The sequence below is a fragment of the Acinonyx jubatus genome, chromosome E4, assembly GCF_027475565.1.
Source record: "Acinonyx jubatus isolate Ajub_Pintada_27869175 chromosome E4, VMU_Ajub_asm_v1.0, whole genome shotgun sequence".
Classification (NCBI taxonomy): Eukaryota; Metazoa; Chordata; class Mammalia; order Carnivora; family Felidae; genus Acinonyx; species Acinonyx jubatus.
Window position 1 is genome coordinate 23,894,153 of NC_069395.1, and position 27,246 is coordinate 23,921,398.

Consider the following 27,246-nt stretch of genomic DNA (forward strand, 5'->3'; position numbering starts at 1 on the left):
AGCACGATCTCTTATGGAAAATTCTAACTTTAAAAGATCAGAAAACAATATATTCAATTTAGGGGAAAGCAGTAAGTAGGTCAAGCTACAATCACATCTCATTCTCTGAATCACGAAAAATGACATGAAATACGCCAGGCAATATATCATAAAAATCAAAGGCTAAATAGCCAATGAACAAAATTTTTTAAGTTTAACTTCATTAATATAAACTTGAATTCAAGATATGCTTTTTAATCTTTCCATTTGAAAGACATTAAAGAATATATACCCAGTGTTGTTTAAGATACAAAATATGAGCACTCACATATGATATTGCCTATATACTTTGTTATAAAATGTCTTGAAGGTGATTTAGTAACATAGGTCACAGCCCTGTCCTTTTTATTTCATACATTCATTCATTAATTTAGTGAGTACTTATTCAATCACATAATTTCTAAAAATTGACCACATGAAAATAATCAGAGATAAAAATCAATATTTACGTATGTTCACCTTTATTACAAAATTATAATACTTATATGAAATAACAAATGTTCATTACTATTAAAGTAACTAAAATATGCAATACAAAATGATTAACTGATCAAAACTATATAACAGATTTAGATGCAGCCATTAAAAATGATTTAAAAAGGGGGTGCCTGGGTGGCTCAGTTGGTGTCCAACCAAAGTGTCCAACTTCGGCTCAGGTCATGATCTCACCGTTTGTGAGTTCAAGCTACGCATTGGGCTCTGTACTGATAGCTCATTAGCCTGGAGCCTACTTCAGATTCTGTGTCTCCTTCTCTCTCTGCCCCTCCCACCCTCATGCTCTCTCTCTCTCTCAAAACTTAATAAACATTAAAAAAGTTTTTTTAATGATTTGAAAAAAGTATTTAGTGATATAGGAAATTGGGCACTATAAAAACAAAATTCAAGGGGCGCCTGGGTGACTCAGTCAGTTAAGCATCCAACTTCAGCTCTGGTCATGATCTCACAGTTCATGAGTTAGAGCCCTTCATCAGGCTCTATGCTAACAGCTCAGGAGCTGAGCCTGCTTTGGATTCTGTGTCTCCTTCTCTCTTTGTCCCTGCCCTGCTCATGCTCTGTCTCTGTCTCAAAAATAAACATTAAAAATTTTTTTTAATTCAAATTATAAAATTGAACATATAATTTCATATATGATAGGTATGCATGTTTTTCATAGAAAATATTAGGAGGATATAAAGTCTGATAGATTTATAGGTTTTCATAATTTACTTTATAGTTTTCTGTTCATCTCAAAAATTTTATAATAAACTTTTAACAATCTTAAAGTCGGTATTGCTTGAAATAAATCAATTCACCAATATAAAATCTCAACAAAACATTACTTTACCTTCTTCTACCACATATTTAACCAAAACTGTTATGAAAACAAAAAAAAATAAGTTGGTTACAATTTTACCTCTCATTCCTTACTTTCTTTTTGACAGAGGGTTAATGAGCAGAAAAACTAAAAATTTAGCAATCAGTGAAAGGAGAAGCAAAATATAGAAATACAGTGGAAAATGAATCCTAACTTAATATTACAAAGCACTACTTTTGCTCTCAATGATTGATTAATGATTCCTCCCATGGTTAGGTTATTTTTTTTCCACCAACTAATAACACAAATTAGTAAAATGAGATTTATTTTTTCATGGTGTATTTTTTTCATTAACAATTTGGGCAAAATATATTTAGTGAAAAAATGTTTTTTGGGTTTTTTTTGGGGGGGGGGGGACAGATAAGACAGCCCAATGTTTATTCAAACCACTTCACAGGCCACATTCCCCTACTGTTTGCTCATGTATTTTCATGAGACTCCAGTTGTTACTCAATGTTTGGAAACATTCATTTGGTTGAGAATACTTAAATGTTATTCCAAATATTCCTTTGGCTAAAATTTCATGTTCATTTCTTTTTAAAAAAACATTTAAAATAAAACAAGTCTGCTTGTTGAGCCCTGGCTCAGGGCCTGCTTGAGCCCTGACTGTGTTTGTGCCAGATACAATATTTTATACATATATACACACACACATATATATATGTTTATACGTATATGTGATTTTATTTAATTCTCATTGCAAGTCCGTAATGTAAGTACTTTTGTTCTGTTTTGAAGATGAAGAAAGTTAAATCATTAGCTATCATATCAGACTGCTTGGCACATAGTAGACTCATATTAGCATTTATAGAATTGATGACTAAAGAGAAAATGTCTCACGGCTAACTTATATTGAAGCCTATAGTAAACACATTTTGCTCATAGTTATAAATCAGTCCCTCCGCACAGGGTCAGCCTTCAGCAAAATCCAACCGTGGCACAACTCTTGAGTTCTGAATCTCTTACTTCTCCTTCTCTTTCTCCCTCTAATATCCCACTCACAACCCAACCTAACAAAATGTAAAAGGATGACTTTAAATGAAGGGTTTCCAGCTTCAATACAGAACCTCACAAAATCTCACATATTTTTATGGAATGTGAGAAAACCTACAGCTAAGAACAGTCTGACATCTGGGGCTCCTGGGTGACTCAGACAGTTAAGCTTCTGACTCTTGATTTCTGCTCAGATTATGATCTCATGGTTCATGAGATTGAGCCCCGCATCAGGCTCTGTGCTATAGGGCGGAGCCTGCTTGGGATTCTCTCTCTCCTTCTCTCTCTGCCCCTCCCCTGCTCATCCTCTCTCTCTCTCTCTCTCTCTCTCTCAAAAAATAAATAAACATTAAAAAAAAGAGCAGTTTGACATCACCTCCTAAATCCTTAAAACAAGGACTCCCATTATATATCAACAGATTGCCTAGGAAGGTTATTCCTCTTCACAAGATTGGTTAATTTGTTGTCCAAATAGCAGATAGCTTTGGTTTGGTGATATTTAGAAAATCTGAATGATTTTTGTTTACCAGTTCAAAGGGCCTTACAAAGGCAGTAACTTGGCAATATGGGCATTTAAGAAGTTGTCATCCTGAATTAGGATACAAGCAAACTTAGGGTCTATTAGCTTCAATGTTAATACAACATATCACTTTCATTATTTGAAGGTATTTTACCAAAACTTTTTCATTTTCGTAAACATTTAAATGAAACTATTACTAAAATACTAAATTAATTTAAAAGAAGTTTAAAAATAAGACATTTAGATATTTAGTTATACCTGAATAAATCACAATAGTATGAGTTTCTATTATAGGGAGGAAGAGTGTGGAAGTACAAGACTAAGACTTCAAATCATCTTCTCTCTCTGTTTAGTCTGAGCATCAAAAGGATTTAAAAAATAATGGAGGGTTGAAAATAGTTTTGTATTTGCACTTCCCTGTCATACTTACAATCATATTTTCCAAGGCATGTTTGGCAAGCCAACAGTTTAGAAAGACTGGGACAAACAGATTCCTTAAGGAGGGCCAAAAGATCTGAAAAACAAACCAGAGCTAAACTTTTATCTCAAAGCAAAAATCATAGCCAGCAAATTGAAAATAAATGTAAAACAGGAAAAAAGTGATTAAAGGACATATAATTTTTTTAAATGTGACAAATACTTTAAGCTCATTAATGAAATGGGAGGAGAAGATATGATCTTTGCATTTATCATCTAAGTCTTTCTTATGGAAAACTTCTTTGGGAATTATTGTAGAAGCAGAAAGGAAATAATAAGCTCCCACTGAATATCAGCTACAACTATGGTAATTCTACCATTAAATCTTTCAGTGTGACAGTTTACAACAGACATCACTTCTCTCTTCCCTACAACTTGAGGGGGAAAGTAGGAGTAAGCAGAGAAGGTTTCCTTTTGCTTAACATTACCACTTACTCTCTTCAGATTCAAACATTTTAACTGACATTGGGAACCATATTCAATTGGATTATAGTTAGGTAGCCTGTCATTTAATCTCGTTCCAGTTGTTTCTCTAGATAAATCACTAAAAGTAAAATAATTATCAGAAGTAAGCAACTGCTTTAGATAATATTTTCTTACTTTCATAATTTTCCAAATAAAACTCAAATAAAGTGTTGCAAAGCATATTCCCAACAGACATTATCATAACTCTATGAAATGGAGATTGAAACCTAATTTTGCAATGGGAAAGTGCTGGTTATGTGTTTATGGGGCTGCAACTGAGCAGGATCTTCATAGAATTGGTACTCCACTGTATTTTGGTAAAGAAGCAAAAATTGCTAGCTGTCTGGCTATTGGCAACTTTCTTATTAACAAGAGAAGTGAACATAGTAAAATAATTGTGTTTAAGCTAGAAATAAGTATATTCTCAGTATGAGAAACTTTCATAAATGCTTGATATCTTTTTTTTAATCTGAGTATAGTTGACCCACAATGTTACATGACTTTCAGGTGTACAACTTAGTGTTTTGACAAGTTTATACATTAAGCTATGTTCACCATTAATTATAGCTATCATCTGTCCTGTTGTATCACTATTGCAGTATCATTGATTGCATTTCTTACACTGTGCTTTTTATTCCCATGATTTATTCATTCCGTAATTGGAAGCCTGTATCCCACTCCCCTTCAAGCAATTTGCCCAGACCCCCCCCCCCCACCCCTGACAGCAGGAATCAGTTCTCTATATTTACAGGTCTCATTCTGCTTTTTGTTAGTTTCTTTTTTTTAAGTCCATAATACACACAAGAAGTGGAATGACTAATTTCTACTCTGTCTAGATAATACCCACACCTGTTTAAATGGCACATCTAGAGCATATATGTCTAAGAAGTGTTTTATTTTGCTATTGCACTAAATCTCATTAGTTTTCATTTAATTTCACAATCCAGTTATCCAACTGATTTTACTACTTATTTTTAATACCATGATTCTAACCAAAGCCCAAAATCATTTATTGGAACTAATATATTATATATTAGTATTTAGATTTAAAGACTTAAGTCCAATAACAAAATTATTTGTTTTAAAGATGCTTTTAGGACTTACTGAGATAATGAAGGGAACTGCATTAATTATTTCCAAGATGAAGGGTATTCGTAAAATCTGTTCCCAGATGTTTCCCTTCCAAGAAAGAATAAATAAAAATGAAAGTCAATTATACTGAATCCCATTAAAGGGGGAAAAAGACAGCACTCAGAATTTCTCTAGCAAGGATGCTTACATTAACAGAATACCAAATTATTTATAAAGATATAGCAATAACTTTTAAAGAGTATTTTTCTAAGTGTAATTGTACTCTCTCAATTTTGTGGTAAATTAAAGAAATAAAGCAAACATTTATAGTAATTCTTGAATATTGTACACAACACATTTTGATCATACACTATTTCATGGAAGAAAGGTTACTAGTAAAAATAAAACAAATATCAAAGAACCTACAGAATCAGTAAAAAGTGATTCAATCTTAATGTTTTTACTATGTGAATTATATTCACAAACTGTAAAGTATATTAAATAGTTTATAAACACATACACTTGTTAATGTTTATTGGTATTAACAATGGTTTTATATCGATAAAATGTAAAAAGAAGGGCTTTTTCAATCATCTAGATTCTAATCTCCCGACACACATAGTACAACGATATTAATAAAAATTGGCAACATAATTTGTGGGGCCTAGTGCACAATGAAAATTCAGGATCTCTTATTAACAATCTATTAACAATTTCCAGAAGGTGACATAAGAATATTAAAATAAGAGCAGGTCCTTCTAAATCTTTAACACTCTGCAAATGCACATATTAAACACCCATAAAGCTGACTCTGATATAAACAGGTTAATCACCGGCTCTTTCTTAAATGGTGTCCGATGAAAAACAACTCTGAATGCCCTAAAGCAGCTTATTCTTCTATAAAGGGATCTCCATATTAAAACGCAATTGGAAATCTGGGTTTCTGTAATTTTCAATTATTTTATAACACTGGCTTCAAGATGGGGAGTCTTTCTTAATTATCCTTGAAGTCCCAAAGGCTTAAAACATTAAAGTGATACAAGATACTTCTACATCACAAAGCAAGGTTCTAGGTTGGCTATTGTCCATGTACTCAAATATTAGGTACTAAGTTTTCCTGTATTTCGTTCATTACCATCTGCAGGCTACATAAAAAGTGGTAGAGGGAGCAGGTGGAAGAAATGGGAGCAATGAGAAGCCCTCCATACAGAGAGGTAAGTGGTGCTTTGGAGCTTCTCTCATTACTTCAAGCTAAGTGAGAAAGGCTCAAGAGAGTCACTTAAAGAGCTTGACTCACACATAGAAACTGTACCTGGCTAATGCCTAAAACATCTAAACATGAAGAGAAAACAGTGCAACAAGAAAGAGGGCTGAAATGAGAGCAAGTCACAATTTTGCCAATTCTAAAACAAAGGTACTTGTTTTCTGGGAACGAGATATAGGCTCTAAAGAATAAAACGTATGGCCATTTTAAAGGAGTTTATACTCAGGAAGACTATACTTGAATGGGAAGCGAGACCTCAACAGATGGCGACCTGAGGAGTTTAGTCCAGCCAGAGGCACTGAGGCATCCAAGGCCTTCAGCCAAAGGCCTGAGGAAGACCACAAAAGCCCTACTTGTATCTGCCATGCAGGACAACCCAACATCAAACTACACTTGTGTCAGTCAGGCACCTGCATCCCAGAAGCTGACTTCACCCCACTCCCTGTGCCTCCTCAGCCCTGGTGGGACCACAATCAGCAGCCTCAAATAAAAGAGGAAGTGAAAACAGCAGATGGCCTCCACAATGATTCCCTGTCCCACACAGGTCTGAGCCAAGGACTAGATAAAGCCTTAACGTGGATGAGAATTTTAATGTTTATATATATTGGCCATAACTTCTTAAATACTAAAACGAATCTGCCTTGTGATTGAAGAGACTGGAAAAGCTCTGAGATCTGTCTGAGATATCATCTGATCAGCATGGATCAGGAGGATGTGAGGATTTCAAAAAGTATAGGAAAACTAGAGGCCTTTCTTACTTGCAATAAGTCAGACATATTTAATAAACCAGTTATAACTGATCTTAATTATGTCACGATTATGTGTGTGTGTGTGTGTGTGTGTGTGTGTGCAGGTTAATATCACCATTTCATTCATCAGTCTTTTACATGGCTCAGTTTCCAGAATGCTAAACATTTGGCTTATTCTGTCCTTGGTGTATTTTTACTACTGATTGTATACCTCTCTTTGGTGTTGATGATTGTTCACGGGGAAAGGGAATGATGTAATCAACAAAAGAAAGAGTCTGAAAACAGTTACCACTGGTGATATGGAAAGCTATGTCTATTAAGGCACAGCAGGATTATATCAGTTCTCATAGCTGTGAGACACTCTTTGGAAAAACTTGGTTCGTAGTAAATAAAAAACCTTTTTCTTGTAAAAAGTCATTTTTTCTTTAAATGTTCATTTATTTCTGAGAGAGAAAGAGAGAGACAGAGAGCATGCTCACTCATGAGTGGGGGGAGGGGCAGAGAGAGAGGGAGACAGCGGACTGCACCAACAGCACAGAGCTCAATGTGGGGCTCAAACTCAGGAACCACGAGATCATGACGTGAGCCGAAGTCAAATGCTTAACCAACTGAGCCACCCAGGTGCCCCAGCAAAAATCTTTTCTATCTCTGATGGTTTGCTTCATTTCCATTTGTAATACTTCAATTTTTATGATTTTTTTTCTCAATTAAAAGAACTCTCAAACTGGTATCTGACTTAATTAATTTCCGATTTCTCTTCTATATTAAAGGCAAAGTATTCATTCTAAAATGTCATTGCCAACATAGTAACAACCAAACTACTCCTTATATTATATGAAAGTTCATAATCTGGAACTTAACTCTGATTACTGGTCTGGTTCGAACCTACTATACTCCTATTTCCATCTTGAATTCAACCACAGATTCATCCACACTGAACTTTATACAATTCTCTGAACATGGTAGGATATTTCATAGTTTTATAACTTTGCTCATACTTCTCCCTCTGCTTGGAATGCCCTACTCTCCATGCCTTTACCACTACTCTCCTGACAAGAGTTTGTAACATTTTATACAACTATTTGTTTCTATGCCTGTTAGGGCTCATGTTAATGAATAAATTATACTCCCAAATATTTTATAAATGTTCTTCCTCCTCTTGGTATATTGTGTTATTTTTTTAATGTGTATTTACTTTTGAGAGAGAGGGAAAGAGATAGAGAGCTAGCACAGAGAGTGTGCACACTAGAGGATGGGGTGGGGACAGAGAGAGGGGGGGACAGAGGATCCAAAGTGGGTTTTGCGCTGGCAGCAGAGAGCCCAACGTAGGCTCAAACTCACAAACCATGAGATCATGACCTGAACTATAGTCAGACACTTAATTGACTGAGCCTCCCAGGTGCCCCTGTGTTATATTTTCAACTTAAGTATTTGTATTTCTTTCTATTGGATCCAAATGGAAATGCTTGAAAGGATTTTATTATTTGAAGCCTACCTGAATATAGTTATACATTAGTTGTTTAACTTGTAACCACAGAGTTCCAATGGAAAATTTCTGCAGGAAAGTATTTTAAGAGTACTTGGCTACAAACCTATCTCAGGTAGTTTCGTCTGTTTCAAAGTCAACTTGTTTTCAATAATAAACCAATGACTTCCAAAGCTGTATCTCTAGCGCAGATCAATATTGTATCTCTGAGATTCTGTTTCATTTCCACTATTTAAGCCACTGCTTCATACAGAAGCCTCAATGGTACCTTGTGTGTAAAATGTCTAGAAGTAAAATTTATGATTTTTGCCCTGATTGGTTCCCCAGTAACACAAACCAAAAATCCTGGAGAAACTATTAACATCTTCCTTCCCCCAATCTACCTAAGTATAATTGGTCAATAAGATCTCCTGATTCATAAATAGATACTGAGTTTGCTTAGTTCTTATTCTAACTCATTCCCCCTCTTTGATCTGGTTGAGGCTCCTAGCTGGTCTCCTTCCCTTCATTCTTGTCCCATTCCGATTCACCTACCACATTACCTAGATTATTTTTCTAAAGGCACACCTAATGTGCCAATCCCCTGAAAATGAATAATCTTCCCTCCAAGGGCTAATTTTCATGATCTAAAATTATACAGTGAGGCAATATACTCATTGCTAAAAATAATGCATGTCTTTTTATTGTATTCACTAGGTTTAATTCTAAGATCTCAGGTTTTCTCCTGAACTGAGAGATACATGAATAAATATCTCCCCTAAAATTAGCTAATGAAAAGAAAATATAGAAAGTATTCCCAAGTTACACTGAGTGTTAGGGAACCTAACTATGGTTATAAAAATCCACATAATAAAAACAATTATTGTGAAAAAAATGTATCTATAGAATGACATTATGTAGAGAAGCATAAAATAAAATCCAGAATGTCCTTCAAAATTATGTTAAATACTTATTTCATTTAATCTTATTTTCTTTTTTTTTTTAACGTTTTATTTATTTTTGAGACAGGGAGAGACAGCATGAACGGGGGAGGGTCAGAGAGAGAGGGAGACACAGAATCTGAAACAGGCTCCAGGCTCTTAGCTGTCAGCACAAAGCCCGACGCGGGGCTCAAACTCACGGACCGCGAGATCATAACCTGAGCCAAAGTCGGATGCTTAACCGACTGAGCCACCCAGGCACCCCTAATCTTATTTTCACAAAGGAGGTAATAGGCATGTCTTCTTCCAAAGAATAATTTATTTTATTTTTATTTTTTAAATTAGGCTCCATGGTCAATGTGAGGCTTAAACTCACGACCCTGAGATTAAAAGTTGTACACTCTACCAACTGAGCCAGCCAGGCAAACCCGCCCTCAAAAGTAACTTCTTAAAAAAAAAAAATTCTTTTTTTTTAATTTTTTTAGACTTTTTTAACATTTTTATTCATTTTTTGAGAGACAGAGACTGTGAGCAAGAGAGAGGCAGAGAGAAAGGGAGAGACAGGATCCAAAGTAGGCTCCAAGCTCTGAGCTGTCAGCACAGGGCCCAATGCAGGGCTTGAACCCACAAACCGTGAAATCATGACCTACGCCAAAGTCTGCCACTTAACCAACTGAGCCACCCAGGCACCCTCCAAAAAAAAATTTCTTAGGTAGCTTTCTTTATCTGTTCTCAGTGTGTAAAACTGTGTTCCTTTTATTGAAAGAATTCAGTAAAATATAAATAAACATTAATCCAACCATTCTACATTATTTGGTATGGACATCATTTTCCTTAGTAAAAATGGAGGAAAATAGGTAATTATCTTAAATTAATCAGGTTTTTATTTTTATCATAAAGGAAAATGGAAGTTTGTAACTATTTCTAAGTACCTCCAAAAAGCACTTAAAAAATTATAAGATGTATGGTAATTAAATCATTAGCCCAGCATATACCAAGAGACTTTTTAAAAACTCTTTCTTCTTCAATATTAACAATACCTATATTTAAAATACATAACTAAAAAGGCTGTTAACTTATCTTCCTTTGATGAAATTAAAATAGTGTAGTAATCCTATGGTAGCCTTATTTTGTATTTCTAAATGTAAACTGAATATTTAGATTTACCATTTCCATGGTATTGTAAGCAGAATCATCAGCATCTAAAAGTCCTTTCCTTTGTCCAACCCTTTGTTCCTGACCAAAAGGGAGCTCATCATGGTGTGACAATCTCAAACCATTGTTCTTCATCAAGTGATTATAGAAAAAAGAACTGCAGATTTAATATAAGCCTTCTAGGTATGTTGGATTTTTGTTTGCAGAATTTTGGAAATTATGCTGGAGTTTGTTTTCGTTTCCTTATGATTTAATGAATGTGTATGTATAAATAGAGTTCTATTTTGAAGGCAGTTGATAAAGACATAGAGGGTATTTATGGTAACAGAAGAATAAGAACTTTACTGCTGGGAGATCCTGGGGCTGTTCTGCCAAGTAGCTATAAACATGAATGGAATGATGTTTAAGCACAGACCTGCACTTCTGTAGGATAGAGGACAAAATAAGGTGATGTCAGGGACTTTTAAAATTATCCACTAACCTCAACATACACTTTGTTTTTAAAAAACTGCAGTCTTGGGGCACCTGGGTGGCTCAGTGGGTTAAGCGGCCCACTTCGGCTCAGGTCATGATCTCACGGTCTGTGAGTTCAAGCCCCGCATCGGGCTCTGTGCTGACAGCTCAGAGCCTGGAGCCTGTTTCAGATTCTGTGTCTCCCTCTCTCTGACCCTCCCCCGTTCATGCTCTGTCTCTCTCTGTCTCAAAAATAAATAAATGTTAAAAAAAACACACACACACAAAAATAAAAAACTGCAGTCGCCATAATACTTTAAACTATTTTAATTGTTAAGGATTAAGTCGTGTTTATTTTAGAATGCTTAATTTCAAGAATTATAAAGTGCTTACAGAATACTATATTAAGTTTATTTTTAAATACTATATGTGCACATGTATATTATCTATAAATATTCACATTATCTGCATATATAGAAGTAAAGAAATTTTAGAAAAATAAATATTGATTTGCCATTAATAGATATTTGAGAATGTAACGTATCCCAGAACAATACTGGGAATATGTACACTTCTAAGGCAACATCTATTTCTGCCCACCTGTCTATAATTTTTATTAAAAATCTAATTTGAGAGGAGGAACTCAATTGAGATTCTGCTATCCAAATTTGCCTTAGTTATAGGCCATAAACAGTTACCAATTACAGTTACCAAACAGTTAATTTACTCATTTCACATATTTTATCCAACAGCCTATTGGTGGGGTAAAAAGAGTCCATGAGTTTGACTGAATTTATGAGAGGAAAAAGGAGGTAGCTAATAGAAACCTGTCCTTCCAATATCACATAACTCCTTTTTATCCTTTGCTTCTTTGAAACACACAAAACTCAACTACCATCTACCTCTCCACCATCTAAGCCATTAGTGTTTATGAAGGTCAGAAGGGAAATATTATATATCATCTAGTTCTTATAATGCCACTAGGTCTCATAATGCTTTGCTCTCATTTTGTAAGTGGCAGGAATTAATTAATTACAAATGTCAACATCATATGATTATAATGGAAAATTATCTTGAATCTGTTTGTGTTTCTTAAATGACTTTTTAGATTAGGGCTAAGAGTTTCATTAAGCACCAAAGTTAATTTCATATTACCTTTTGGCTAGAATTTAGAGAAAATACATTCACAAATGTAGATTAATATTTTAGCCAGTTATATATCTGTACACACTCTAGAACCAGTGGAAGAGGTTTAATACATTTACCAAAAACACCCATGTGCCTAATTTTTCAGCATGTCATTTTTTGTATATTACATTCGACTTTCATCACGTACTTGAATAATAAGTAACTTCGGAGATACAATCTTGGATATTAATTCACTTGATTTGTATTTTGCTCTTCTAGGTATACAAAATCCAGATTTTTCAATCAGTATATGTTTCTAGAGCACCTATTTTGACAAAAAGATATATTTATAAGCCATTAAAAGATCTTCCTCAACATCTTAGTCTAAACAATTCATCATTGAGTGAGTAATTAGGTTATTTAAGGATGAGCGACTACCTACATGTAAGGTCTCTCAGGTTCCCTTCTCTAGCTTCAAAATATTCTTTCGTGCATCATTTTCCATCTTCTGTGCTCTCAGAAAAGAATGGAATGTATCCAAAGTGAATCAGTAGACCTCAGGTTCCTAATCCAGCTTATTCTTACTTTGCATAAAACTTGCTTTGTCTATCATTTTTTTCTGGTCCCCTCTACCTACTTTCTCTAAATGATACAGATTTTTTCCGTCACTGGCAATCTTCTCTGCCTCATTTGACCACTTCTAGGGAGCTCCTACCCCAAACAACATTCTTCATTTAGTGCTTTTTACTCTCAATTGTACAACCCTGAAATTTTTTCCTACAGGTGAATAGCAAATGATTTTCTAAACTGTAAATCCAATGACCTTTTCTCAAACTTCTTACTAAACTTGTAATTCCAATGCTTTCAGAGAACACTTTTCTTCCTTAGAATTTCTAACACCCAATCTTTTCTCACAAATACTAAATCAACCCATCTATATTTTTTGGAAAGCCCACATTCTTTTTTTTTTTCTATACTTTCTAATTCACCAATCTCACCTCATCAGATATCAGCATTATTTTCTTCAGACAGAGTTAAGGAGAATATTTTTTAATAAAGCCACAGGAAAAGGTGAGTTTGTAAAGGTATCTTGTTCTTAATTTAGGATTAAAAGTAGTCTAACAAATGTTATCTTTAAAATCCTATGTCTTAAAAAGTGTGAAAGCAGTTGATATAAGAGTTCCCCCAAAACATAACCTTTAGTAGTACACCTGATGATACAGTACATGCAGAAAATGTGAACTGAAGGTTAGTGATGAGTATGACAGCCATTCTGAAGTCTTTCTGCCTTTCTTGTCTATGTCTCCGTCTTCCCTGATTACTCTGTTCTTCTTCCAGCAACCACAATGTAAGCATCTCCATCAAATGAGCCTTAGCTTCTCCCTCATTATTATCCCATACTTAATAAACTCGCATGCTTCCTCCACTATCTCTGTGAAAATGACTTCCACATCTTAAATCTCCCTGTTCCAGATTCTCATTTTTAGTTGAGAATGACTACCTATTTGTCCATGATCACCTCAAATTCATCATTTCCAAAACGATTGTCATTATTCCATCTATCTTGACCCCAATCTGATTTTTTTCTTGATGTAATTTTTCTTAGTTTTACTGCCATGTTCCCAGCCATTTGAGTTTAAAATATGTTAAAGCGATATGTGACTTTATCTTTTCCTCCACTTTTTCAATCAAACAGATGATGGTTTCTTTAGTTTCTACCTTTATATTTCATCTTATGTCACCTCTGTCTATTTCTTTCACCCAGCTAAAACCTCACTCCCAGTCTTCCTTTCTGCAATTGTGTCTTAATTGAGCACATGGCCTTAGTGCGATGTCTCTCTGAACTGTGCTGCACAGATGTTCCGAACTAATACTCCTAAAACTTAATTACAATTACAGAACTCTCATGCTCAACATCCTCCATCAAATTCCCATTATATGGTGCTATACAAGGCCCTCACAATATTGTACCAAATTTTCCCAACCAATATTTTCCCAAATGTCCCAAAATTCTGCCCAAACTTATTTATTCTTCTTCCAATTTTATATGCACATTACTTCTTTTATGCCTTTGCTAATTCTATAAATCTTTAGTGTCTTGCCTTTTCATCTTTCCTTATTGAAATCACTGATTCAAGGACTCTGCTTAAATCAGTCAAGTATTTTCTTTTCATCCTATGATATGCCATCTCTCTATCCCCATAGGACTTTATTTGCACCTCACTGAAAGTACCTCGTATTCTGTTTTGTATTATTATTGTCTGTATAATTTTCTCCTATATATCCCCCTTTCTAGATGGAAACTCAATGAGAGAAGAACAATGCACAGTATAGAGCTCTTCACCAAATAAGTATTTGTTAAATTGTTTCAGCCAAGCAAACCTTCACCAAAAACGAAGAGAAATCATTAAAATAATTCCTAACAGACATGTTTTTGCTCCCTCAATATTTTTTATACAGATGAGGAAAAGAGATTAGGAACAATTAAAAGCCAGCCCATTCCATTTGCTTGCCTCATATGAGCATGTATATAATAGGTAATTAGCCCACAGGAATTAGTGAAATATTTTCAAGCCACCAAGGAAAACATTACTATATAACTACAGATTCTTATCACATACTACAGAGGCCCAAAATAATTAAAGAAGCTTAAGGAGAACTTGCTTTATCCCCAGGGTACAAATTATAAATAAAGGAATACTGGGTAAATGCTAGTAATGTGTTCTATCAAAAGAAAACTTCTAATTAAAATAACTTACCTTATAACTGAGATAACCAAGTAGTATTGTTTCAAATAGACTTATCAATGCCACTGAAACCTGGAAAAAAAAAGTACTTTAATGAGAAAATGCAATAGAATTAAATATATATATTTATGATTGTAGTACTTACCTTACAAATATTTGCATATATGCATATGTATCTGTATACACATATTTGTAGAATATCCAGATATAGATGTAAGGAGGTATTATGTGGCACTTTAACTTCCATAGACACGTGAGAGGTTGCAAACTATTCCCAGCACTACAAGCTTAGTGTTATAGTTTCTAATACTCCTGAATAAATACTTATTGTTTATCTCAAATATAAATGTGGAATTAGAAGAGTCAGGCTAGCTGGAGCTTGCATGATCTGTAAAGAATAGTTCTTTTGTGTATGTTCTTAATATGCACAATCACACACAACTGCCCCGCCACAACCACCACCCTCTCCCACCAAGACTTATACCACCTCTAGGACATCTACCAAAAATACTCCTTTCAGAAAATAAAAAGAATATAAGCTTTGAGTTGAATGATACATTCTATCCTATCACCCACCAAATGAAAGAGCAGCATCCTTGAACACTAAACAAAATAGTCCCATGTGAACACTTCAAGGTACTTTCAGATTTTATTTAAATGAACTTTCTAACCAATTCCCCTTTCACAGCTGGAAGAACATATCCTACACCCTCCTAGACAAGTTTCCATCTTTATCTACATTCGCTGATCTGTGTACAGTTTCCACTGCTGAACTACCAAAAAGCTATGATTGCACAACAGGAAAAGTAACTGTAAAAGATATCCAAATGATTTTGTATTAAATACTCTCAGCACTTTGGGCTACATGAATAGAAGAAAATACGCAAGCATAAACAAGAAATGACTCAGAACAAATATGTTTGTTTATACACTTTTGAGATTTCAGACAATCTACATAAGAAAGGCAGATACCCTGGAGTTTTAAATTTTAACTCCTGTTGGAATGAAAACTTTGATTTAAGTGAATATCAAAACAAAAGAACAACAAAAAAGCATGTGAATGAATGGCAATATAAGTAAATTATGTTCAGAAGTACATATGGTAGCCAGGCACTGCTCTGACGTTACATGCACATCTCATAGATTTTCCCTACTAGTCCTTTAAATCGTCATCATCCGTGCTTTTTCCTATATGTAGTGTTAGAAGATCCCTACAACATTTGTGGCATGACTACTCAAAATCCTATTTGAAAATGAGCATTATCATTATTGTAAAATATCACTATTAGATAAAAGCAATCTGAATAGATCAAAATGTATTTCAAGGCCATATACGACTACTCTCAAAAATATTCACTTACTTTAAATGTGCTTCTCACTGAAGGATAATATAGGAATCAAGCTAGAGACTAATAGACTGCATTTTTAGTAAACACTTAAATATTTGAAAGGGTATTTGTAATTAATGACATTGCAATGCAAATCAGTGTAAAAAAAAACCATGAAATGCAACTTGACTTCAAAAAAGTATGAAATATCTAGACACAGTAAAAATGTGATTTCATAGTTATGATCACAATGCATACATAATTAAAATAATTCATCATAAACTTTAAACTTTAAAATGTACAGACTTTACAATCCTCATGACTAAAAGACAAAGCGAACATTTGATTTTAACATATTTTAAAGGTTGTTTATAAACAGTGAGTTTTAGAGTCTTTCCATTACTTCCAGACTCAACTGTCTTCCAATCTGTGATTTTTTACCATTCTATCTATCCTTTGGATAACTTTCACAGTTGAAAAATAACAGAAAATAAAAAGTATGTGTAGGAGAGAGACAGGAGTAGAGGAGATGGGAACTTACAAAGTTTGCTGGGCATAAAATTCAATAGAACAAGGAACAAAGCAGAGATACAGAGGACTCTAGGGAACAATGCAGCAACATAATTCAGACATGCTGTTCCCTCTCATATTTTCTGACTCTTTCTTCAGGACCCCTTTTATGCCAGAAATATACTTTTTGTTTTATTTACAAAATTATCTGTTTAGGGACCAAGCTCTTGCTATTGGTAATATGAGCCATTCATTCATTTGTTTATTCATTTAATAATTATTTATTGAGATTCTGCCATGTTCCAGACACTACGGATATAAAGTAGAAGAGCAAACATGGTTATGAGATTCTGATTACTTTTTCAAGGATTATATAAGGTGAATACCTAAAGTAGTTTGGGGAACTTGTGGTGCCTTAACACACTCCTTCACTCTGGTTTTCTCCATGCCCTCCAAACCTTTTTCTAAAGTCAAATCCTGATCAGAAGGGAATTCTCAAAAGGTAGAATGCAGGGCTCAGGCAAACAAAGATAGAAATAAAATTGTTTGTCTAAGATGTGCATCAAGATTAAGTAAGCAATAAAGCAAATTCATTTCTCTTATCAACAGTTTTCTCTCCAATAGTATTTCTCTGTGAAATATGATTAAATCCAGAAATATAGGGATAAAACAAAATTGTACATAACCTGTAAGCCCCATAAAGGTAGACTTCTGTTCACCCAAAAGATATGAGACCTATAAAAAAATGATGAGATATTAATTTTTACAAACATGAAAAATGCACTCATTTTAAATTTTCAATTGAAGTTGGAGATATTTAAATAATGCTTCACTACAAGACAATAAAATATCAAAATTAAAATTAGAAAAACTTTTTACTGTTTCAGTTTTCATTTTGATAATATTCACTTCAATTCCAGAATCAAAAAATGGCGTATTTCTTATAAAGCATTTCTAATTTCGCTTTCATTTGCATGTTAATATGAAAGAAAACATAATGTCCTCTTATTTAAAGAGTGATTATGGCAAGGTAGAAAAACCTCAAACCCTTTACTAGTCAAATCTCCACTGAAAAGTCACTTAAGGGTCTGCCATAAACCCTAAGATTTTGTTATATTTAACACTATTAATATTTCGACAATATAAAGTCAACAGTATCAGTAATCACAATAAACTTATATTATAGAACACAGTTATATTTCAGATTTGGATTTGTATAAAATATTATACTACCAAAAAAGTCTGTGGCTGAGGTTAGAATAAAACCTTATGCAGGACAAAGAGCAACTATCTTTAAATATCCCCTAAAAATCATATAATCCCTGATGTTAAAAATTGTCTACGCTCTTCAGAAAACACCATACATTTCTAATGTCCCACAGATTATAATGTTTTAAGTAGGCTTCAAGCCCAACATGTGGTAGAACTCACAAACCCTGAGTCCAAGAATCACATGCTCTACCAACTGAGCCAGCCAGGTGCCCCAACTAGTTATAATTTTTAACTATACCATACTATTGCCTACAGTTTTTTTGTATACAGCTGATTCAAATGAAAGTCATTCACAGCAATATAATCTGCTCATGAAAAGATGAGAAGAGTTATATTATGCTGACCAAAAAATGCAAATAAACAAATAAACAAGAAACCATACAAAACAGAACAAAGCCTACTCACTCTTTATAGTTATGAAGTATTAGAGGAGTCCCATAAGATATTAAGTATATTTTTAAATCCTTTTGGTAATATGTTAAAAATAACAAAGAGCAATAAACTCTCTAAAATTCTAGTTTTAAAAAGAATTATAAACTTTAAAATACCATTCAAAGAACCTACCTACCATATTAAACTAAAGTACTCTGTTATTCCAGAATGTCATATCTACCTGGATAACCAATATACTCAATTGCTCCAAACCAAACCTGTGACCTTTCTCTCAAAAACTGGTCATCTCTGGGGAGCCTGGATGGCTCAGTCGGTTAAGCGTCGGACTTCGGCTTGGGTCATGACGACATGGTTCATGGGTTTGAGCCCAGCATCAGGCTCTGTACTGACACCTCGGAGCCTGGAGCCTGGTTCAGATTCTGTGCTCCCTCTCTCTCTACCTCTCCCCTGTTCACACCCTATCTCGCTCTCAAAAAGTTAATGAACATAAAAAAAAAAAAAAAAAAAAAAAACTGGTCCTCTCCATTTTTCACCTCTCAGCAAATGGCACTAAATTCCATTGTGCTTGGTTACCCAACAGCTTAAGCATCATCTTAGATACTTTCCTCTCCCGTATTTGCAAATACTTAATACACAAGTAATCAAAACTTCCAATTCTTTCCACCACGTATCTGTAGAATGGATTACCTCTCTTCATCTCTACTACCACAATCATCTCAATCTAAACTACCACTTTTTGGGACTCTTGCAAAAGCCTACTAACTAGGAACCTAAGCCACTTTTTGCCTTCTACATTTTTGCTCCAAATTACTACTACACAGATTCTTTCCAAATGTATTTTAGATCACATCACTCCACTATGTATTGGCACTACACTTTTGTTAAGATAAAGACCAAAACTCTAAAATGGCATTCTTAAACTTACTCAACTGTGACACGATCCTTCCTATCACACCCTTTTTTACATGAGTTCTTCCCTTATCCTAGCTCTCAGCTCAACTGTCTCAGGGAAACCTTTCTTGAGGCGGCCACTTGATCAATGTAGTCAACTAATCTCTTCGGCAACATCACTCACCACATTTCTCCTGCCATTTATGTTGGTTTTAACTTTGCATTTATTTGCAGATATAGTTCTTTAGTAATTATCTATTCATTAAACTGCAAGTTTCCCTAAGATGAAACAGTATGTCTATTTTACTCACCATTATAGTCCCAACGTCTTTAGTACGCAAGGCATTCAATATAAACAAATTGATGGTGCCATAAAAGCAAAACTACGGCTGATGAGTTCACAACACTGTCCTTGCCAAAACACATCTCTTATATTCTCAGTGACAAGATATGTAAGACCAGAGAGAGATATGGACACAGATTGCATAGATGAAAATGATATGCCACAAAAACAACTAAAATCAAGTAAATAGCAATCTCTGGAAAATGATAAAGTAAATTGTGAATCAGAAGCTTGAGAGCATTTTCAAAGAGAAATTAATACTTAATATGGATTTAGTAAAAGCTAGCTATCAAACAAATAGCATTTCCTTTGGTCCAAGATGTTGCTTTGATAGGTCCTGAAGTGTCATAGAGCATTTAAATTTAAATAAGACCTTGAAGAAAAGCCTTTTCTTAGACAAGGCTAGGTCATGTGGAGTAGGTTTCATAATCCTTAAAAAAACATTTCTACAAAACTCTACTATATAAATTGCAGTGTGAAGTGAGATTCCCAATGAAGTCATCTTCTCCACAAATTTACTAAGCACTAAATTGGATAAATACAAAGAAGAATACTGTATAAATTCTAGTAAAAAGCTAGTGCCCAAACTCTTCTTTATAAAGTGAATTTATCTTGAAAAAAGAATATAGGATTATTTTGCACATTTCTAGATCACCTCCAGAACAAAGAAGAAGTGAAAGTGAACCTGGCAATCAGACCGTATTTCCAAATGCAGCTTCAATCCCACTGACAATAAAGTACTAGGAGGAAAGAACAGCTGTACAGGAATATTTATTGTAGCATTATTTGTAGTAGGAAAGTAGCTGGAAGAGAAAGCATCCTCGTCATCAACAATAGCAAAAATAACATGAATAAGAAAAAAATCATTGAAAAAACGATGTATACAATATTGTCCTAACTACATCAGTATGAGCAGGTTATAGGTATGTGTGTTTATACAGAGAGAATTTACAAAAGATTGCTCACCAAAACACTGAAAGTACTTATTGCTAGGTGTTGATATTTTAGGTAACTTCTACTTCCTTTCCTTGCCATAGGTATTCATATAGTAATAGTGTATTACTTGCCATAGGTATTCATATAGTAACAATCATGAACCAACTATAAAACCATGAAAAATAAAATAAATTTCACTTTTTTAATTATAAAAAATAAAAACAAAATTTATATGATTCAGTTATTCAGATTAAACTAAGTTTATAGATAAAATCCATGTTTGAAGCATCATTATGAAAACTGGAAGAACCAGATCAAACAATGGAAGTTACAGCAACAGTTAAATATAGAAAGTTAATGACCTGTAGCCTCAGCCACTTTTCACAGCATGCTTATTTATGGCTTCTCCAAAAGGTAAGAAAATAGTTGCTAAAAATGTCTGATAAGCTTTGGCAGCTGAGGCAGAAGTGCAGGGTTGAATATGTTAACCAGAAGAATAAAGCATTTGTTAAGCACAGGAAAGTAATAGGGTCAATAGGTGGGGCATAATTCATATGAAAGGACCCTGTGACTCACAAACTTGAGATGAACGCAGATTGATAGCTTTCCAAGACAACAAATACAAGCTTCTATTAACAGAAGTATAATACCCGCAACCAGGGTGGAAACGATAAAACTCTCCTAATCATAACAAATACTGAGAACTGAGTACTAGGTATGGTATATAGGCTCACATCTCAACGACATATAAAATTTAGTGCATATCTGAAACCAAGGAGACCAGGATACTGACACATAGTAGAGTCTTGACAATATATTAGGGAGATTTTTCAAAAGCTGATTCCTTTCAAAACACTAGATGTATTCATACCAGGCTACACAGCCTATCCTTAGGGTGTTAGAGGGAGGACTAAATACTAACTCTTTGAGAGATTGGACTTTTAAGAGTTTTTCCATTACATATGCACTGGCTTAGGCTTTCTATCAACATTCCTCTCCCCTCTCCATGGTATAGAGTTGAGTGCAAAAAGCCACTCTTGACCCAAGGCTACATTTCTCAACCTTTCGGTGAGAGTATGGTGATATCACTAATTCTCACCTGAGATACGAGAATAAAATACAAGTAAAAGTGATGTTTGTCATTTGTTCGACAGTAATTTCAAGAAGTGTTTATATACCTTCTCCATGCTTTCTTTACCTTTCCGAAAACTATAGAGGATTCTTAGGTCCCAGCATATAGACACAAAATAAAACTGGTCTGCATACATAATAATGTACTTACATGTTATAGAGCATGCGCGTGTGTGTGTGTGTGTGGGTGTGTGTATGTGTATGCGTGAATCAGTGGAGAAAATATCTATACTAAAAGCACCAGCATTAGACTCTAGTAAACAAAAAAAAAAATCTTTTAAATTTTTGATATATATGTTGGAGCACTGGGTGCTAACTTTCATCTCTACTGCAACTAATATACATGAGAGAAGAAAAGGTCTACATTATGACATTCCTTCCTATTGGACATCACATATTTGAAAGATACTGTCAAAATTTTATTTCTCCTTTTAATAACTGCTACCCTAAAGAAGAAATAATCTTTAAAATGTGAATGTCACTTAAACACATTTGTTGCTCTGTTAGGCACTGATTTTCAATGTAAATCCAAATACTATAAAGTATAAGCACATTCATGTACTTCTTACCTCTGTCTCTATCCCTTGATATTAAAAACTAATAATCACTTCCACAATTTTTAAAATGGAAGAGGATGCATTGGTTTTGACACACAATGAAGAACTGTTAAGCACCAGCAGGCAATGAGTCAATGCTGATGGCTCATGTCTCAATGAAATTCATAAACAACATGGTGCAGGTGTGTTTCCTCTGCTAATGCTTTTAAATCATTTACTACAAACTGTGTGGACATCACAGTTTGTCACTTGTACAATTTCATACAATAACAATAACACTTTTTCATATCTTCAGTTTGTCCATACTTGCAACATCTTTATATCAATTTTCGCTCTGAAGAGATTTAAAAATAAAGCAAAGCAGCACAAAATATCCACAGCTTTATTATGTCAGAAACTCTAATTAAATAAATCTCTTTGCTGAATTAGCCTCATTATTTTAAAGTAGAGTCTGTGCCCATAAAGGCCACTTCTGTTTTTCATTAACCAATACTGCACTGACAATGGGAACTGAACAGAACACTGTATTCAAAATGGAGCCATAAGTTATGTTGTTATGTTTTTTAATTGCAGTAATCTGGTTTTTCAAATGTATATCCTCTATAATTATGGCTAAATATTCTCAGTAATATGACACAGAAGTTAATTGTAGGAAACTTTGTTCCTCTTAATGTTTTTCAAATAATATAATTTTACTCTGCCATCATTCCCCAATGCCCTCTCACCCTTAGAGAGATTCTATCATGCCTAATTTTATGATTTTCAGATCACTCTAATGTACATTTTATTTATAAATCACCAAATTTTAAGAACTATTGTAGTGTGCGTTTAGAAAGAAGTGTAGTGTGAACCATTTTTAATACATAGACAGAAAAATGTAATAAATGTAATATTCACTGCCATCTCTAGCCAGTGGCCCTTAATCATCTTGATTGTGCAACACTATCAATAAAACTGCTGAACATAATTCCATTATTTCAACAACATTCCCTGACCCACCAAGTCTTACACTAAATATGAGAGCTAGAGGCAAGTAGAACATGGTCCTTGCCCTCCATAAGCAAACAAAGAGAACATAGGCAACATGTTAAGTGTTGGGACAGAAGTAGGGTGGGGGTGGGGGTGGTAGCGGGAGGCTCAGAGAATCCCTAGAAGCCACTCCTAACCCAGAGTAAAACTGGGCTATAGATCATGAGGTCAGGTAAGAATTTCAGATTAGGTGCTACCCAAAATTGTTACCCTGAAGGTCCACAAATCCTGACCCAAGTTAAAAAGGAGTAGGTAGCGATGTGGGAAACAAAGGCAGAAGGAAATGGCAGATTAAATTAAATTTCCTCATAACCTGCAGCCCACTGACAAACACTTGAGGCAAGCAGAGCAAAGTTTCTCAGGAACTCCCTACCATTTTAATGCTAATGTTTTGCTAGAGGGAAAAACCTTAGCTAGACCATAGCTAGGCCTCCAGTATCCTGTGTGTCTTTTTTAGCATATGAAAATCTCATTGGAAACTTCCCCTGGACTTTACCTCCCCCAACTCCAGAGTATACAACCAGTCTCTCCTCATGGTCCCCGGGCAGTTCTTTCTGCCCACAGGTCCCGTCCCTGCTTTAATAAAATCACCTTTTCGCACCAAAGACATCTTCAAGAATTCTTTCTTGGCTGTTGACTCCGGACACCCTGAACCCCACTATCACCCCAAAACCTCATCAGGTAGGGAAGCTAGGAATGGGAAACAGAAGTCCAAGAAGACAAAGCAGAACAAGCAAAGGCTCAGAGACAAAGGAGAACAGAGTATGTATAAGTGGCTTGAGGTAGGTGAGCTTGGCTGGATAGGAGGTGAGGTGAGGTAAACAAAGGTCAGATTATAAAGGACCTTCATTTATTCAGTTATTCACTCACTCATTTAATAACTAACTACTGGTTGTCTGGGGGGCTCAGTTGGTTAAACATCTGACTCTTGATTTCAACTCTCATGGTTGAGAGTTTCAGCCCCCACCCCCTCCCCGTCTAGCTCTGCACTGATAGTGTGGAGCCTGCTTGGGATTCTCTCCCTCTCTCTCTCTGCCCCTCCCCTGCTCACACATGCTCGCTAGGTCTCTCTCTCTCAAAGGTAAATAAATAAATTTTTTTTATTTTTTTTTTTATTTTTTTTTCAACGTTTATTTATTTTTGGGACAGAGAGAGACAGAGCATGAACGGGGGAGGGGCAGAGAGAGAGGGAGACACAGAATCGGAAACAGGCTCCAGGCTCTGAGCCATCAGCCCAGAGCCTGACGCGGGGCTTGAACTCACGGACCGCGAGATCGTGACCTAGCTGAAGTCGGACGCTTAACCGACTGCGCCACCCAGGCGCCCCTAAATAAATTTTTAAAAACAAATAAGTAACTACTGAGAGTCAAATTTTTTCTGAGGATTCAGACAATAATCGATGCCCTCATGGAAGAGCCACAGCAATCCATGTGGAATACACAGGAAACAAAACAAGTATACTACTTATAACATATGAAAGAGATAAAGGCAGTAGAGAAAAGTTAAAAGGGAAAAGAAAAAAAGTATTTGAGGGAGCCTTGTGAGGAGAATACAATTTTAAACAGGATATTTAGGTAAAGCTTCACTGAAAATACAATTTTGAGTAAAGATCTGAGGAAGTGTGCCTTATGTTATCTGATGGAAGAGAATTCCAGACAGAGGGAACAGCAGGTATGAAGGCCTAAGCCAGCTCTGTGGCTGGTATGATCCAGAAACAGAGAAGAGGCCAATGTGACTGGAACAAAATGGGTGGAGGAGGAGGAGGAGGAGGAGGTGAAGTTACAGGGAAGCCATGGGAAGCACCTCAGCATTCAGAGCACAGCCATGTCAAGGTCTGACTTAGAACTTAAAGAAACACTGGCTGCTATATTAAGAATAAACCAAAGAGGAGCAAAGGCACAATTAGCAGAACTAATTAGGAGGGCTACTGCAGTACTCAGGTGACAGAAGGTGGCCTGTGCCAGGATGGCAGCCTTGAGAAGTGATTCTATGCTGGATATATCTTGAAAATAGAAATGACAGAATTTTCTAAGGGGTTTGCATATGCTGCAGAGTGTGAGACCAAAAGAGAAGTTAAGAATAACTCTAAAGCATTTGGCCTGAGCAACTGTTAGGTTGGAATTTGGTTCTGCTGAAATGTGGAAGGCTGAGAGTGGGGCAGGGCTAGGGGAAGGATGGAACTGTCACATGTTGAGATGTGGAAAAGCACAGAAGAAGCCAATTGGAACACGGCAACTTCGAAATGCCTATTAAACATCCAAGTAGAGAGGATGAATATGCAGTTCAAAAGGGGGGGAGAGTAGGGGTGGGCGACCAGGGCAGGGACCAGGAAGGTGCTGGCTTCTGGGGTCAATGACTTAACCATGGATAAAGGCAGAAAAATATGAGTGCTGAAGGCCACAAAGTGAAGGGCAAATATAAGAAAATTTCTGCTTCTCTGTATGTCAGGTGGGAATAATAAGATTAAGTGCATATTGAAGGTAATAACATAAATAAAACAATTAGACCAATGCCAGAAAAGAGCAAGAACTCCAAAATATACAACCATTCACAGGCTGAAAAGTCCCTGAGGGTAGAGAATGTTGTATCTTGAGTCACAGAAATATAAACACATGCCAAGTATTCAATAAAGATGTAGTGGAATAGCCATAATTATATTTCATTAAATAAATTAAAATTGTACAAAGAATTATCACATAAATTGTTACATAGGAAAATTTCAGTTGTTCATCTTTAATCCTTTAATAAATACAGAATAATTTTCACTGTCTACACAAGCTGAGGAGTAACTGATTCATTTAAATGCATAATATATCATCACTTCCCATTTTATTTTGATTTTTTGTATTTCTCAATTTTACTAGGGTGAACCTCCACATGAAAAACAATTGTACAAAAGTTAGCCACCAAATTTGTTTTCTGCTTTGAAAACTATTTAAATTTAGTAGGTTGGGGGCGCCTGAGTGGCTCAGTCGGTTCAGCGTCCGACTTCAGCTCAGGTCATGATCTCGTGGTCCGTGAGTTTGAGCCCCGCGTCAGGCTCTGTGCTGACAGCTCAGAGCCTGGCGCCTGTTTCAGATTCTGTGTCTCCCTCTCTCTGACCCTCCCCTGTTCATGCTCTGTCTCTCTCTGTCTCAAAAATAAATAAACGTTAAAAAAAAAATTTTTTTAATTAAGAAAAAAAATAAATAAATAAATAAATTTAGTAGGTTGGACAGGAGACCATGATGGTGATGAGTTAAAAATTATTCATGCTATTACACAGACAGTTCCTTTCCCTACTACTTCTAGTGAAGGATAGAGCCTAAAAAGGGAAGTCTATAAATGAACAGAAATGCAATTTAATAAAAGCAACATAATAATGAATGGAAAAATAAGTTAAAATAAGTCAATAAGTCATTTAACTCAAATAAGATAAAGAGCTACACAAGCTAAATCTGAGACTTAGTCATGCATCCCAGTATATGCTGGAGTGCTTCAAAAGTCACTAGATTTTTGTTGTTGTTGTTTCGGGTTTTTGGGGTTTTTCGGTTTGTTTGTTTTTCGATTCCACTGATAAATGAAATCATACAGTACTTCCAGTTTTCTAATTTATTTCACTTAACATAATGCCCTCAAGGAATCTTTAAAAAGAAAAGGTAACACCTGGTAGAACTGAAAATACTTACATAGCTGGCATACAAAAGAGTATACCTTTTTGGAGTATATGTAAATCAAGAAGAGAGAGGTATATGGGTCTTTAAAGAGACTAACTCTAGATTAAGCAATTACTTAAGAGTACTTTGGTTAGCAATAGAAATTATATGGGTGGGTATCCAGTATTAGCTTTGATAAACAGATAATAAAAGAAGAGATGTTTACTTTTCTTTAAATAATGTTTTTTTTTCTTTTCTTTTTTGAGCTTATTTATTTATTTAAGTAATCACTACACCCAACAGGGGGCTCAAACTCATGACGCCAAGATGAGCACACTCTTCTGACTGAGCCAGTCAGGCACCGGAAGAAGAAATGTTTAAAAAAGAACCTACAACGATT

At 35.1% G+C, this 27,246-nt stretch overlaps 1 protein-coding gene and 1 long non-coding RNA gene across 18 annotated transcripts in view; one reads left to right on the forward strand and one right to left on the reverse strand.

Annotated features, from left to right (window-relative positions):
* KCNT2 (potassium sodium-activated channel subfamily T member 2) overlaps positions 1-27,246 on the reverse strand; it is a 360,665-nt gene that overhangs the window by 228,567 nt on the left and 104,852 nt on the right. For 11 of the 17 annotated variants that reach the window (XR_003425716.2, XR_008293217.1, XR_008293218.1 and 8 more), the window contains 4 exons: positions 17,346-17,394; positions 14,834-14,893; positions 4,953-5,027; positions 3,337-3,438 (listed from right to left, as the gene is read on the reverse strand). Coding sequence is in view for 14 of the 17 variants with exons in the window: in XM_027074938.2 (XP_026930739.1) it covers positions 3,337-3,438; positions 4,953-5,027; positions 14,834-14,893; positions 17,346-17,394 (286 nt within the window). In the remaining 3 variants the exon portion in view is untranslated. Of the gene's footprint in view, positions 1-3,336; positions 3,439-4,952; positions 5,028-12,282; positions 12,402-14,833; positions 14,894-17,345; positions 17,395-27,246 lie in introns of those variants that run through there. The other 6 variants (XM_027074933.2, XM_027074935.2, XM_027074941.2 and 3 more) reach the window with 3 other exon arrangements.
* Positions 1-27,246, forward strand: part of LOC113603917 (uncharacterized) — a 44,313-nt gene that overhangs the window by 8,818 nt on the left and 8,249 nt on the right. The window contains exon 3 of the long non-coding RNA XR_003425718.2: positions 6,064-6,133. This is a non-coding gene — a long non-coding RNA (uncharacterized LOC113603917). The remainder of the gene's footprint in view (positions 1-6,063; positions 6,134-27,246) is intronic.